The 15,759-nt window shown below is 39.7% G+C and overlaps 2 protein-coding genes across 2 annotated transcripts; both read left to right on the top strand.

The window, feature by feature from the left end:
• The first annotated feature begins 804 nt into the window (after positions 1 to 804).
• On the top strand, positions 805 to 5,961 carry LOC134649766 (sphingomyelin phosphodiesterase 1-like). The gene is made up of 10 exons (XM_063504596.1): positions 805 to 841; positions 1,387 to 1,532; positions 2,037 to 2,198; positions 2,638 to 2,802; positions 3,223 to 3,609; positions 3,718 to 3,893; positions 4,289 to 4,483; positions 4,548 to 4,718; positions 5,085 to 5,259; positions 5,600 to 5,961. Exons 1-10 carry the CDS (start codon positions 805 to 807, stop codon positions 5,936 to 5,938), a joined length of 1,953 nt encoding a protein of 650 aa, XP_063360666.1. The 3' UTR covers positions 5,939 to 5,961.
• A 359-nt stretch (positions 5,962 to 6,320) lies between these two features.
• On the top strand, positions 6,321 to 15,756 carry LOC134649476 (sphingomyelin phosphodiesterase A-like). Its single transcript, XM_063504232.1, has 11 exons — positions 6,321 to 6,501; positions 7,860 to 8,005; positions 8,701 to 8,862; positions 9,560 to 9,718; positions 9,985 to 10,223; positions 10,601 to 10,742; positions 11,033 to 11,208; positions 11,852 to 12,046; positions 13,101 to 13,271; positions 13,895 to 14,069; positions 15,379 to 15,756. The coding sequence occupies exons 1-11, from the start codon at positions 6,432 to 6,434 to the stop codon at positions 15,709 to 15,711; spliced, it is 1,968 nt and encodes a 655-aa protein (XP_063360302.1). The 5' UTR covers positions 6,321 to 6,431; the 3' UTR covers positions 15,712 to 15,756.
• The last annotated feature ends 3 nt before the right edge of the window (positions 15,757 to 15,759 follow it).

Raw genomic sequence — 15,759 nt, 5'->3', positions numbered from 1 at the left:
CTGGTCGTATGCTCGATCTGTGTGGACCCGGCTAATGATAAATTACAGGAAAGGTTAAATAACACTGCAACAATACTGTTTTTTGGTTAAAAATATCCGAAACTTAGTCAAATGCTGTTAAAACCCAATGTTAATGTTTTATATCAATAAATCGTATGATAATACATTTAAGAGTTTATTTCCGTTGGGTTAATCGTGCGGCCTGAAGATGCTTCCTAGTAGTTACACGGGTTCCGCTCTGTCATAACTAGTTACGACCTCGTAGTGGCCATGAACGTGATCGTGCTGCTCCGAAATATATGAGTACTTCGCCCGCTACGATATATCTGATGGCGACTGTTCTACAATTGGAGGATCACTTATGGGATTACCTTTACCCCCATTACCTTTGTGTCTGTTACATTTTATTTTAAGTTAAAATACTGGTATACCAGCCTGCCGCTCTACCAACTGAGCTACCGAGACTTAAACGTTGACAGGGAATATTTTCGCCATATCCAACAACAACCACCTAGGAACATGTACCGCGCCACATAGGCAAGTACCGTATCGTTTTTTTTTCTTCAATTTTACATAGGTACATTATTATAAATTCTCAAAACTCCACTATAAGTCAGGGAGTTATACCTAGTGCGAGTGTCGTTATGGCACATTACTTGATGTCGATGTTTGTAGGTACCATAGCTATTTTAAATTAATTACACACGCTTAATTTATATTAGTAACGCGTGTGCGTTATCGCATAGTTATTACTGTTATTAGGTAGAACGACGGAGAAGGATGAATTGGCTTTTAGTTTTAATTATGGCGGGAACGACTGCCGCCAAATTGATATCTTATGGTGAGTTCTAATATTTTGTAGGTATTTCATTCGAAGATCTCCCCCAATTGCTTTCAACAGTATTCGCTTTCTCATGTCTTTTATTTAGATAGGTACATACATCATATGTTATATTCAGTCATAGATAAATACAGTCATGGTAAGCGGACACGCACGGCCACCGAGATTTACTTTCAAAACCGTCATCGACGGCCCGAGGCGTAGGTACTCGTACCTAATACAGAAACAGAAAATGAAAGTTGGTTGTTCTGTTTTGGGTGTAAAATACTACGAGATAAATCACTGGCGGCATACTTTCTTCCTCATAATATAACAGACTTGTTTTACAATTTTATATAAAAAAAAATGCCCAAAATCAATTGTCCCACCATTGTTTTAACTGATTTGTCGCCAATTCAGGTAGAGTCCGTGCGGAAAGAGAATACATTCATCCGGGAATACGGGATCCAATACATTCTACGACTATATATTTTCTTTCTGCACAGATTCTAGGTCTAGGCGTTGAAAAAAGCTAACTATTGTTATTTTCTTAATTTCCCTGTAAGATGAAGTCGAAGACTTGTTCATAAAGTTTATGGAGCACCGGTTAACTGAAAATGAAGGCAAGACGCTGAACGACGTGTTCGAAATACTCAGAATGCCTCAATACATATCTGAACATTCACTCGAAAAAGTCTCTAAACCTCAAATGGTGAGTAGAGATTAACATTTTCAGGACCGCATATTTACAAAAAGTAATATTTACTTATTATTACCCCCTCCGTGGCAAGGCATCAACAAAAGTCGATTTTGAATTGGCCATTTCATGAACTGACCATATACCATTTGACAAAACCATAAAAAGCTACCTTTATGATGTGGATTTTGGTCAAATTAATGGGTACTTTAAGTAGGTACCTTAAATTATCCACTGGTAGAGGGTAGAGGTGCTGATGTCGCATTGAATCTGTCCCTTCTATGGACTTCAACTACTCCATTATCAGCGTAAAGCCCTCATAAAAGGTGTATTCGCGGTACTATTTGCAGAACTAACCCTGTAGGTATTTTTCCCTAAAGTTCTCCCTAAACTGCGCAAGAGCTACGGTCACTATGCACAACACCCTTTTAATTCTTAGCAGTCTTCGCCACCTATCTCGCCCTTGAGTTAAATATTAGTGGCTAATATTCATCGCGATTCATAAACATTTTATTTCAGAGTCTCCTTTGCTTTGGATGCCGAGTAGCAGCAGCGGCATTTTTTGACGGCGTAGCGATAGGACTCCCAGATTATGTTCTTTCTTCGATAATGACGCTGTTCTGCACAGTACTGGGCATCGGGACTTACGGCGTGTGCAAAGGTGCCTTGGAACTGTATGTGGTAGGGCCAGAGCACAATTATATAAGTACGATAGACTCACGAGTTCACGATGGTAGGTACATGGTGTCACGATGCAATATCATGACTGTGATCTATCTAAACTATCACGTAAAAAAATTACGATACGACGTCATATCGTTTGTCCCGGCGTTGTGTCTTATTAGAACGAATGTTACCTACAGACTTATATTAACATTATTGTCTGTGTTTTTTCTTAAGTTTAGCGGGATGTGAACAAGTCTGGTGTGCATGGTCCATAGTTCTTAATCGACTGTACCTGCTGTTTTTTAACTTCCATTATTGATGGGAAATGCGGGATAGTACGCTATTACGATAAAGCGAATTCCCCGGGGAGCGTTTTTTTTACTCTGCAGTCTGCTCTATCTGCAGCTGAATAGGTCCGTCAAATATCTACTTTCGTGTTTTTATCCGATTCTAGCCTATACTTGTCTACATAATAAAGAACACCCCTGAAGCCGAGCCAAAGACGTTTTGCGGGTTAGCCCTGCAAGTGGCGAACGACCCTGATTTCTGCGCCTACGATGATCCCAGATTCGACTGGCATGTGAATCTCCCGGATCCTGTCCCGGTCAAGCACAAGAAAGTATACATTCATATCACATTACCTGCTTTGGGCTCCAATTCCTGTAGTTTAGCGCCGATTGAGACCTCAGGTGACTCATACAAAAGAAACACCTAATTGATAGATATTAGGTCTCAAGATTAACTTTTTGTAAATGAGTCGAAAAATGGTTTTGAAGACTCGATTTGTTTGTTTTAAGTGAAAAAAAATTTAGGTATCCCACTTTACGTGGAGGTACGGGAAGAATATATAGGTACCTATCCTATTTGGTTTATAAATTTATTGGTTAATAATTAATATTTATTTCCATGCCAAATTACAGCCGTGTATTAGGTATTTACTAATGGTCACTGTGAGCTACCCATGCTACCTAAGCCGTGGATGGACGGACATACTTTGACTATGAAAGCCTAAAAATCTTGCTGTATACCTAACGGTAAGCAAGCGATTTATTTCTTTCAGCGCCCGATATACAGAAACAAGCCCCTAAAAGTCGCCTTAATCTCAGACGCGCACATCGACCCTCTATACAAACCGTATGGAGTGGCCGACTGCGCTGAACCTGCATGTTGCCGTGCTGGCCAAACCGCCCAAGTCCCCTCTAACTCCTACATTAATGAGTCGATTTACGAAAAGAGTTTTATCAGATACGATGATGAAATGTTATTGGATTTAAAAGTGGCTGCCAAAATTAGAAAGATGCGATCTCATAAGAGAATTGAGCGTAAGAAAGCTGTCCCTGCTGGTTATTGGGGCGACTATAAAAAGTGCGACACACCGATTTGGACGTTCGATGACGTGATCGACAGGATTTCTAATACACACAAGGTACTATACAAACAAAATGCGGGGAATAGTTAAGTTACAAAGTTTGTGGGTAAACAAATCAAACAAACAATTTTGGATATAAATGTGTACGGGCAAAAACTATTTCAGAGCGTTGACGTGGTGTACTACATAGGTGACACCATCGACCACCACGTTTGGGAGACCACATACGAGCAGAACGACGCTATGAATGGTTACATGATCAAGAAAATCAGGCGGAGCTTCGGCGACAATGTGATGGTCGTTCCTGTCATAGGCAATCATAAATCGCAACCTATTAACCAGTAAGTTAACTGTATTTATAGGTACCTATACTTTACGGACTTTCATTCTGTTTGATGAGGGCATGACTAACATCAGCATATATCAGTTACTTACCTAATTGCTACGTGATCGAAACGTGAGAAAAGCATTATGTTGCCCACTGTACTTATAAGAGAGGCCTCGTATGAGATTGAGTCACTCTTGTGGTCACCCCACCACTTACACTTTTTGGTCTATAGCATCTTTAGGAAACACATCATAAACTCGTGTCGCTGATGTGACTTGAACCACGTCCACGCAAAATATTGCGTAGGTACCTAGGTACTTACTGGAACTCCTGGACTTCTTTCTGTTGGTCTGTAAAAAAAAACCCGGAGAAAATAAATAATAAATAACTTTGTCTCGTATCCGATAGATTCGCCTCAGCATCCGTTTCGGGGGACAACCTGAACACGACGTGGCTCTACAAGTCGCTCGCCAAAAAGTGGAAGTACTATTTGCCCGAAAACGCGAGAGCCACTTTTTTGAAGCGTGGAGATTACTCCGTGCTAATCAGACCGGGGCTCAGGGCCATCAGTTTGAACAGCAACGTGGCCTATAAGTATAACTGGTAAGCTGTGATCACACCTAAGCGCCAAAAAATACAAGACAAATACACTTAATTATTATTTTAGGTGGCAAGTGTACGACCCTCTCGATGCTAAAAAACACTTAGATTGGTTGGTAAATGAACTGCACAAGGCTGAGCTAGCGGGTGAAAAAGTACACATACTGACACACATAGCCCCAGGCGAAGCCGACCTCACCTACACATGGACCAGGGAGTATAACAGAATTGTAAACAGGTATATTATACATCATTCAGTACATTGTATAGTTGTACCTATGTATGCGTGATTGATTGAAACTAGATACTTGCTCGGCACTTACTCGTACATTACGTACACGTTTATTTAGCTTAATTATTTAATAAAAGAAATCCAGAAAGCTCTGACCACCAAATATAAATATTATACGTTTGTTATACCTACGCATGTAGAGTCTGTGCGGAAAGAGAAGAGTCGTCGAATGTATATTGCATCCCATACATTTCACAACTCTTCTCTTTCCGCACAGACTCTAGAGAGGATTCCTGGCTCGGGACTGTATGTTACTGACCTCGGCTCCTAAGTCGCCATACTTATCCCATCCCTTGAAATACTTATCCTAAGGTTCGCTTCTACGATAGCCGCGGAATTCAACGGGCATACGCACGCGGACGAGTTCAGGGTATTCTACAGCCCGTCGGGCCAAGCCGTGCGAGTGGCGTGGAACGCGGGCGGTATCACCACCTTCTCCAACTTCAACCCTAATTATAAAATAGTCAAGTTCCATCCTTTCACATATGTAAGTAACGTGATTCTAATGGTTCTTAAAACATCCCTCGCAACGCATCCTCGCACATCTCGGGTCGAAACGCAGCCTTAAAAGGAACTAATCAGTTAAACGGCTGCGGATAGAGAGTATTGTATGGACAAGAATTGATATCGCCTTCTTGACGAGTCTTCTAAACAGAGATCATAAGATTGATCAGTTATCAAATTATAGCCGACGTTGTAAGTACCTAACTGGTGTAACTTGTAATGTAAGCAAACAGCGTATTGGTGTTGGCAGTAGGCCCTCTGCCCTCTGAGGCTTAAATTAACTGCATAGGAATGATCCTTGAACTAATATCTTAATCCACCAGGAACCCACGAACATCGAGAACTACATCTATAACCTGACCCGCGCCAACCTCACGCCAAAACGTAGACCCCACTGGTTCAGACTCTACGACTTCAAGCGAAAGTTCCAACTGCCCGACTTGTCGCCTGCCTCAATGAACGATCTGGTTACCAGAATGGTCACAGATAAAAAACAACTCTTAAACATATATTCAGATTACTTCTACAAGATGAGCGACGCGAGACCACAGTGCAATATAGACTGCAAACTGGAGGAACTCTGTAGGGCCGTTGTGACAGTTTTGTGGGAAAGACAGAAATGCGATGATCTAAAGGAGTTATATTATAATGGTTTTAAATAAAATACCTAATAACTATCGTGTAACTTTGTTTTATCTTTATCAAGTAAAATCACCACCACTGGGGAGACCATTATACCATTGGGGAGAGGTGAGAAAAAAATGAAGTGGTTATCACTGGTAACAACTTGGTGGTAACAAACAATGGATGTCACATCATTAATTAAAAGGTGTAAAAGGTTAGCTAATTAAGTTGAATTAATCTTTTAATTACTATTAACTAGGGTATTTTGTGTACTTTTACTTAACAAGGAAATCACCTACGCAATAACAAAACAAAGTGATTACCTGTTAATTAGATTGGCAGTAAGGGCTTTATTGATAATTTCTGATGGATTAGCTAACTGATAAACTAAATATGTATACTATAATCAGTGGCAACGCCCGCATGTCGTGCGAGTGCGAAGTATTTCAAGAATTTTAGTGGTTCAATGACTAGGTGATAGCCTATAAAAGTCGGGCGCCATCCATGTCAAGATAATAATTAAACGTTACTATGGCGGGGTTGAATGTGCTTGTAATTTTAATGATAGTGGCAACGAATACCGCCAATCTTGTATCCCATGGTAAGTTCTTCAATTTTGCTAACTATGATTCCTATATGTCGAAGCAGTAATAGCTACCTAGATATAGGTATAATATTCAGAGATGCGATTTATTTGAAATACTTCTATTTAAAATGCAAATACAAAATGCAAAATACCTATTTTGTATTTTGCATTTAAATGCCTTTTAGTAAAAAACATTTTGTATTTTATTTGAAATACTTTTCGAGATGTATTTTGCATTTTTAATATTCATTTCAAAATGCAAAATACTTTGTGATTAAGTTTAGCCAACATTACCAGTCAAACAAAATGAAATGAACGAATGACGCTTGCATTGCCGAATTTGACCGATAGAGGCGTCTGCTAGCCATGCGCGCCCTTTTTTTTTCTTTGGTCAGAGTGCGCGCCTTATAGCCGTTTAGACTCGCGGCTCGGCTCGCGGCGCGTCTCGTGGCTCGCCTCGACACACTCGCATTCGGCTTGTCATTCGGTTATAAACCTTATGCCGTGCCGTTAGTGTTTAAATTATATTAGCTCGACGAGCTTGCGAGCCACGAGAGTCTAAACCGACTATTATGTCTGACTAGTGTCAATGTGAAACGAAAATGACAAACATTATCTATTCTATGGCTATTCTCATGATAAATACCTAAAATAAACAAAAATATCTGAGATTTGGTCAAAACTTCAAAAGGTATTTTATTTTGAAAAAGCATTTTGAAAATACCTATTTTGCATTTAGCATTTGAAATACAAAACGCAAAACTATTTGGTATTTTGCATTTGAAATGGTAAGTCTGAAAAGTATTTTGCATTTTGTATTTAAATGCTTTTTTAAAACCATTTTGTACATCTCTGATAATATTATGATGTCTAAGGGGAATGGCCGCCAGTTAGCCATCTTACCGCCATCCTCTTGTAGCAAACTAGGAGCCGGGTCAAACACAAAACTGTGTTCACGTATTTCCTGTAGACATACCCAAAAGTTAAGGGCTATAAAGGTACATTTTCTTATTTTACCCTTATCCCCATGAAAAGGTACTTTCTTTTAAGTATTTGGATAAGAATTATAAAATACTTGTGTTCATCGAAACTGTACAGTTTTCTCTCCTGTGGACAATAGCGACAGATTCCCATTCCCAGTTGATATTTATACTGGGCCACTTTTACTTTATCACAAAAAACGTTACGATGTCTGCCAGTGTCAAAGTAAATATCTCGATTAAAGATTAATGTACAAAGATGAAGAAGATTAATCGATTAAAGAGCCCTAAATTTTCCCGAGAGTTCCGGTATTTAAATGATGATGACACACGAACCCCAGAGATAGGTCAATTCATACAAATCTAAATAAAATCCTCTCTATCAACTTATAGATGAGGTGGAAGACTTGTTTACAAAGTTCGTGACTCAGCGGTTGACTGAGGAAGAAACCAAGACATTGAACGATGTGTTAGAAATCCTGCGTATGCCTGAATATGTGACTGCGAGGTCGCTTGAGAACACAGGAAATGCTAGAATGGTAAGTGATTCTGGTGAGGGGAGCATTCATTCTGAATTAGTCATGAGTAAACTTATAAACAAACGCTTAATTAAACTCGCGTTTTTTCGGTTTTTTACCCCCATCCCGTAATAGATAAACGTTTTGTCCGTTATGTTGCTCTTGACGTCGTTGTCAATTTTTCAGAGCTAGCTCTTAAAACCTTGAAAGACTTAGGTACAGTCACGCCCTGTTTGCAAAGGTTTTCTCAATTACTGATAATATAGATGAATTAATAGCGGCCATTAATAAGTAAGTAGGTACCTATACTGTACAGTGTACACATATTGATAAATTTAAGTGTGTTTTGCCAATAAATAATATTTGCACTGGTACTTGAAGCATTCCATATTTATGTACTTACTTACAGACAATTTCGAACATCACTTCTGTACAAACTACAAAGTGCATTAGCCTTTAAAACGATTTTTGATTATCTAACTGTTACCCTCACCTCTCTATGAGATGTTTATTTATTTTGTCACCTAAATTAAATTATACAGCATTTTCTACTTTACCTAAACTCCAATGCCAAGAAAACTAATATTTAAGCAAAACTGCATTGAACTTATTATAGGTTAAGTATGTGCAAAGTGCCTGGATATGCGGGGTATTTAATACAGTCGGTGGGAGCGACCATGACAAAATATAGGACTGTAAGTACATATTTGTTTCAGACCCTGGACTGTCTAGTCTGCAGGTCTGCTATCGCGGCTCTGTTCTCGGGCGTGGCGGAGGGACAGAGTGACGAGGAAATTTCAGAGTCCATCACGGTTCTCTGTACGTCCATAGGCATCGAGAGCCACGATGTGTGTAAAGGCGCAGTCGGATTAAATATGGTAAAATTATGTTTAGGTATTAGTTAAAGCAATATATACAGCTGTAGTGAATATTTCTTTACCATCGTATTTTCTCTGAAACGTTCGTATTTGTCATGCTACTTCAGTCAACCTCAGTACTTTTTGTAATGAGACTAACTGAAATAGCATAACGCATTCATGCGTTTCCGTGAAAATACGAACAAAACAATTATGCACTATATCTGCAATCGTAGGTTAGGGATACAAAAGTGTGTGATTACTGATAATGATTATTAAAATGACGCCAAATATTTAATCTATAAATAAACAAGCTGCAATAATCACAAAATTGATTAGTGAAAGGACAGGAAGTCGTGACAGATATTATTATTATCACGAAGTCGTGCAGATACTCGTGACAGGCGTGCAACATGCATACAAGTATGTAGGTCAGTTCTCACTAGGCCCATACATCATCTATAGATTACTTTACAGTGCGCATGACGCAGAGGTACCTATACCTATTCAAAAGTGTTAAATATGATGGAAATTGATTTCGAAGAAAAGCGGGAAGCATTTTACAATCTGAATTATATAATTCAGATTTGTAAACTGTCATAAGTAACAATTTTCGGCACACAGCGAAAAATAAATGCTACGGCGTAGCGTTCAATGTTCATGCGCGCGGCATACAAGGAGGTATAGAAAGAGTTCTAACACCGATTTTTTTTTTCAGCCAATTCTAACATATATAATAAAGAATACCCCCGAAGCTACGCCGAGGTCATTTTGCGGTCTGATCCTGCAAGCGGCGGGCGACCCTAACGTCTGCGTCTACACCGACCCGAGGTTCGAATGGCAGGTTATTCTGCCGGATCCTGTCACTGTTGACGCGGTAGGTTTGTAACAGAATTTTGTAGAAAAGATTTAAAACTTATTAGTCCTAAATATCTCTGGTATACGTTTTCACAACCAGGGGCAACAACGTTATCTACTGTTTGAGGTAAATATGTGTAAATCATACTACTTTGACTATGGGACCAAAATCACCAGAAAAAGATAAGACAATATGAGCTTGACATATTTACCGCGCAGACTAGGATTAACAAATGACAAACGAAGGAACTAGGAATAAATTGTATGAAATAACCTGCTTTTCAGACTCCAGCCACGGACACCACGCCTCTCACCGTGGCCCTTATCACTGATGCCCACCTCGACCCCCTGTACGAGCCCTACGGCGCCGCGTACTGCGGCCAGCCCACCTGCTGTCGCAAGGGCCAGACCACCTCCCAAGCCTTCGAGTACCATTCCAGCTTGGACACTTCGATTTACGAACAAACCATCATCAGAAAAGACGATAAAATTGTTTTGGATTTGAGTGTGTCTCAGGAAATACGGTAAGTAGGTACCGTATTTGACCTAAATAGGTATTAATACAACCAAAAAGCCTAACAAAGAAAACAATAAGAGAATGTTTCGTATAAATGTCTCCGGTTAGACAGAAAAAAGCACTGTTTTAACTACATACTGAGACAACTGATTTAAACTTTCACGATTTTTACACATTATTAAATTGTACACCGGGACTTAATCGCGTATCTAAGTTTTAAGATTTACCTCCGACGTTTCGAGGACGGCGTTGTCCCCGTGGTCTCGGAGAAGACCGGAGTCGGATTTAATAATACTGTGACAACTTTCGGACAGAACGTGCCTTTCATTGTTATTTTCGTTTAAAACTACATGAAGCAATACATGTTTTACATTATCTTAATAGGGAAACTCGAGGTTTAACGCAGACTAGGTTCTTGCCCGGAAGAAACCATGCCCCCGCCGGTTACTGGGGAGACTATAGGAACTGCGATACGCCGATTTGGGCCTACGATGACGTCATCGACAGGATTGCTGAAACACACCAGGTTCGTTTATTTTGGCCATATCGGAAAACCCCTTTGTTACCATAAATATAAAGATGTGTTGTGATATAAACATATCTGACATTTCACCAAGATCGTTTAGATTTATCGTTGTTGATCCTACCGACTGCGCCATATAAAATGACTATCGAGATCCCTTACGTTGTACCTACTTAGGTATATAAACAATCAGTACCTAGTATCAGTACGTTAAAATATATTGAAAACGTGTAAAGGATAGGTCTTCAAAGACCGTGATCCAAAAATGCCTAATTCATACAAAACCATTTCAGAACGTAGACGTAGTGTACTACATCGGGGACAGCATCGACCACTTCGTCTGGGAGACCACATACGAGAAGATAAACGAAATGAACAAACACGTGGTCGACAAGATCAGGAGCAGCTTCGGAGACGATGTGCTGGTCGTGGCTACTATTGGCAACCACGAGTCACAACCGACTAACCAGTAAGTAATTAGTAATTTCCAACCAGTTTCCAAAATGTTAGATGATTTATAAGAAAACTATGAAAAAAACAAGTGATAAAGGATTTTTTTGATCCCCAAATCCCCATACATAAAAGACACATTTTCCAAAAAAAATCCATGTGGCAAATTAACGCAATTTTGAAAAGTTTATACTAGCATATAATCATGAATTTACTAAGTATAGCGCAGTGGTTCCTAACCTGGGGGTAATTACCCCCGTGGGGGTAAAACTGGTATTTTACGGGGGTAATAAGCTAACCTAATATAACAATACAACAAACGTACACGTTTTATTTTTTATTACCATTGGGAGGAGGGGTAAAATCAGGTTCCCTAGTTACTCATAGGGGTGACCGGACTGAAAAGGAACCACTGGTATAGCGGTATTTTATTAGGTACCTAGTTTATTCGTAGTACTTAATCAACTATCGCCTTCTCTAATGTACCTACCTATGTCTCTTAAGAAGATACGTCGCGTTTAACGTTGTACTATAACGCGAACACTTCTACATAGCCATAGGCATATTTAAGTACCTCCTGAAATTATGAATTGGTCCTTTGAACCGGATATAACACGTGTTCTTAATATAAACAAGAAAATTAACAAAGTTCCCCTCCACAGGTTTGCCCCGTCAAGAGTGACGGGCGACAAAATCAACACGACCTGGCTGTACGAGGCTCTAGCCGACAAGTGGGGGTTCTACTTGCCTGAGGGCGCCAAAGACACGCTGTTAGAACGCGGCGAATACTCCGTGCTTGTCAGGCCGGGGCTGAGGGCCATCTCACTCAATAACAACGTGGCTTATAAATATAATTGGTGAGAATGGTGAGCTGATGACCAATTTATGTGACCATGCAGCGACGTGCGAAGGCCTCTAAAAATTTGGACCAGAAGATAGCGGAAAACTGCTAAATGACTGCAGTGCACGATTTGTTAGTCCAGCAGTAAACGCCAGTTGGCTATATAATATCTCAGACATGTGTATATATTAAATATAAACATCTACTACAACTAATATTCTGGGGAGGAGCGCTGTTTACCCTAAAGTACAGGTTATACCTATTTAGGAAGCAGAGTTTCTAGTCTTTAAGGCAATCACTGTAATATGATGTTTATAAATAAATTATTATTATTATTAAAAAAAAATTTATATAACTAAACATTTATTTACAAACAAGATATACATATAAGTTGTATTACTGAAATAAATTAAAAACTAGCTTAAATCTAAAATAGGCCCTTGAGGCATTGTACCAAGGATGCTGGCGACATTTCCTCGCTGTATCGCAATGCTGATAACTAAACTATGTGTTATATAACTAAACTATGTTTTGATATGGATCCCAGACATTAAAATTAGATCTCTGCCTACTTTACTGCCCAATCTGTCTTTATACCGCTTGTGCACAAATCACGCGAGGTTTTCACAGTTCCATGGTTCATGCCCCCCCCCCCCTCCTGTCGTGATTTTTTCATGAGCGTGAGCTTATCAAGACACTATTGGGTCGTGTTATTCGCGTTTAAGCTCCAACTTCCCCGCTAGCGCGCCTCTCAGGTGATGTTACCTACCTAACCGAATGTGGAATTTATTTGACCATTGCAAGACTTATATTTTAAATTTTTAACAAGCAGAAACGTCTGCGATCGATGCTATTAAGCTTAGAATAAATCTTTCCACCATATGATGATTTGCTGGCTATGGATGAGGTCTTGGTGGCTCAGATGGCAGAGCGCTGGAGTATCGATCCAGAAGCCGTGAGTTCAAGTCTCACCCAAGACAGTAATTTTTCCACTTTTAAATTTATTCTAAGACTTATATTTACCGATAATCGATTTAGACTGCAGCTAAATACAATTTTCCAATTTTCAGGTGGCTAGTTTACGACCCTCTCGATGCTAAAAAGCACTTGGATTGGCTGGTGGACGAGCTCCACAAGGCGGAGTTGGCTGGCGAGAAGGTGCACATATTGACGCACATCCCGCCCGGCGTGTCCGACCTCACGCACACATGGACCAGGGAGTACAACAGGATCGTTAACAGGTAACCTAAAGCCCTTGCTACACGGTCGCCGACAAGCCACTCAGACCGCGTGGCCTTGGTCTGGACGGACCGTGTAGACAGTTGTTTCCAACAATATTTGACCAAAACTGACCAAGGACAGACGGTTAGAAGGCTTGTCGGCGACCGTGTAGCAAGGGCTTTATGCACACATGTAAATCAATTGAGGGATTTAACTACACTTAACTAAAGAATAGATAATGGGTAGTACCTAACTAGTACCTAATACCAGTAATACCTAACTAAACTTAACCTAGTACCTACCTAATACCAACGTAAAGAATTATTACAACCTATCTAACAAATCGGACGTTTGACTTGCACTAAGTTACTCCACGCACAGCAAATATAATGTACATAAAACTCATATAGGGTCAATGCGCTAGTTTCCGTCCATGGTCTAGTTTTCGTCCACTTGACAGATTAGCAAATAATACATTTGATTTTTAATTTTCTACTAGCAAAATATCATTTTTATGTAGACAGATATATTGTTTTGACATTAAGGATTGCAATTCGTACAAGTGTGGCAATGTAGGTTTATATTCAAATTACGTGAAATGGACGAAAGCTGACGCACCTGGCTAGTGTTATTGTTTTTGCAGGTTCGCCTCCACAATAACGGGTGAATTCAACGGCCACACGCACACAGATGAGTTCAAGATATTCTACGACCCGCAGGGGCGGGCTGTGGGCGTGGCGTGGGGCGCCGGCGGTGCCACCACTTACTCCAATTATAACCTTAATTATAAAATAGCGACCTTCGATCCTGTCACCTATGTAAGTACCTAAGTAATGCAGCCATTTAGGTCTTCGAATCTTATCTTTCACTTTTCTGCACGCGATTCAATGTGACATTATTCTGAATAGGTAGGTACCTGAAGCAAGTATGTACCGACTTATTGGAAATATGTGAATAAAGCATGAATCTATCTAGTATACTGGATAGGGCATGTGTGGTGGGGATAACTGACCGAACGGGATAGTCTTATGTATCTACCAGTAGGAGTAGCAGCGAAAGCGCTATTATTGTTTGTCCTTGTCACAGTCTCACATTTTTTTTATTCCCCACCATAAATTAGTATGGATTATGGGGGGCAACAAATAAATTCGACCAATCATAGTGTCGCATTGCCTATGTTTTGTCCCTCACGGAGGCACGCGTATACCACTTCTATAGGATCCTACCTTCTATGGAATAAAGTAGGTACTTAATTTACTTGATAACTTTATAAATATTTATTTATTTATTTATTTAAACTTTATTGCACAGTAAAAATATACAGTGACAAAAGGCGGACTTAATGCTACACGGCATTCTCTACCAGTCAACCTTTAGGCCAAACAGAGAAACATAGTTGGTGCGGGGTATGTAAAGAACACTAAAACTTGATGCTTAAAATTAATAGGCACAAATATAAATGTAATGTGAAGATATAATAAATATATGTAATATACAACAATAATATATACGTATATGTATACAATAATTATATATAAATAAATATATATATATATATATATAAACCTGCTACTAAATTTACTATGAAGATACTTAATCTTTAGACTTTTCAAAAAGATACTTGCGCAGCTTGCGCTTGAACGTCAACTTAGTCTCGGCTTGTCGTAAGCTGAGAGGCAAATCATTCCAGAGACGGATGGCTTGCACGGTGAATGAATTGGACATAGCACTAGAACGATGATGCGGGACAGCTAAAACAAGTTTGCGAGCAGTGCGAAGTTCGCATCCTGGTCGGGCAGTTACAAATTTAAATTTAGAACTCAAGTAATCTGGTGCCACTGGATCAAATAGAATGGAGAACAGGGTGCATAAACTTTTGAGACTTCTGCGCTCACGAATACGAAGCCAGTTGAGTTGTCGGCGAAAGGCGGCGAAATATCACAGTGACGGCGTCTTAATGAAACTCTCGCTATTGTAGTGCAATTTTAATTGCATGGTTATTTTTTCTTAGACTCTAAATAAGCCGGGCGGCAACTGATTGGTTCCCTTACCTTATGATTTAACCAACAAAACGTAATATATACCTTAAATGATTTGCTAATATTAACTTATCTCGATTTACTTCAGGAACCAACCAACATCGTGAACTACGTCTACAACCTAACCGAAGCGAACTTGACGCCAAACCGACGACCTCACTGGTTCCAGCTCTACGACCTCAAGCAACGGTTCCAACTAGCCGACCTATCACCGGCATCCATGGACAACCTCGTCACAAGGATGGTCACAGACAACAAACAGCTCCTAGACTTATACGCGGCCTTCTTTTCTAAACTCAGCGACAATCAATGGCCGTGGTGCAATACGAATTGCAAATTGGACTATCTGTGTAGAACGGTTATCACAGTTTTGTGGGAAAGGCAAAAATGCGATGAGTTGCGGGCGCTGTACTACGTTTGACTAATTAAATAGTTTTTAATAACAATTTGATAATTTTATTTTTTCTCA

This window comes from Cydia amplana, chromosome 7, assembly GCF_948474715.1.
Source record: "Cydia amplana chromosome 7, ilCydAmpl1.1, whole genome shotgun sequence".
NCBI classification, from domain to species: Eukaryota; Metazoa; Arthropoda; class Insecta; order Lepidoptera; family Tortricidae; genus Cydia; species Cydia amplana.
This window is presented reverse-complemented; position numbering and strand designations above follow the sequence as displayed.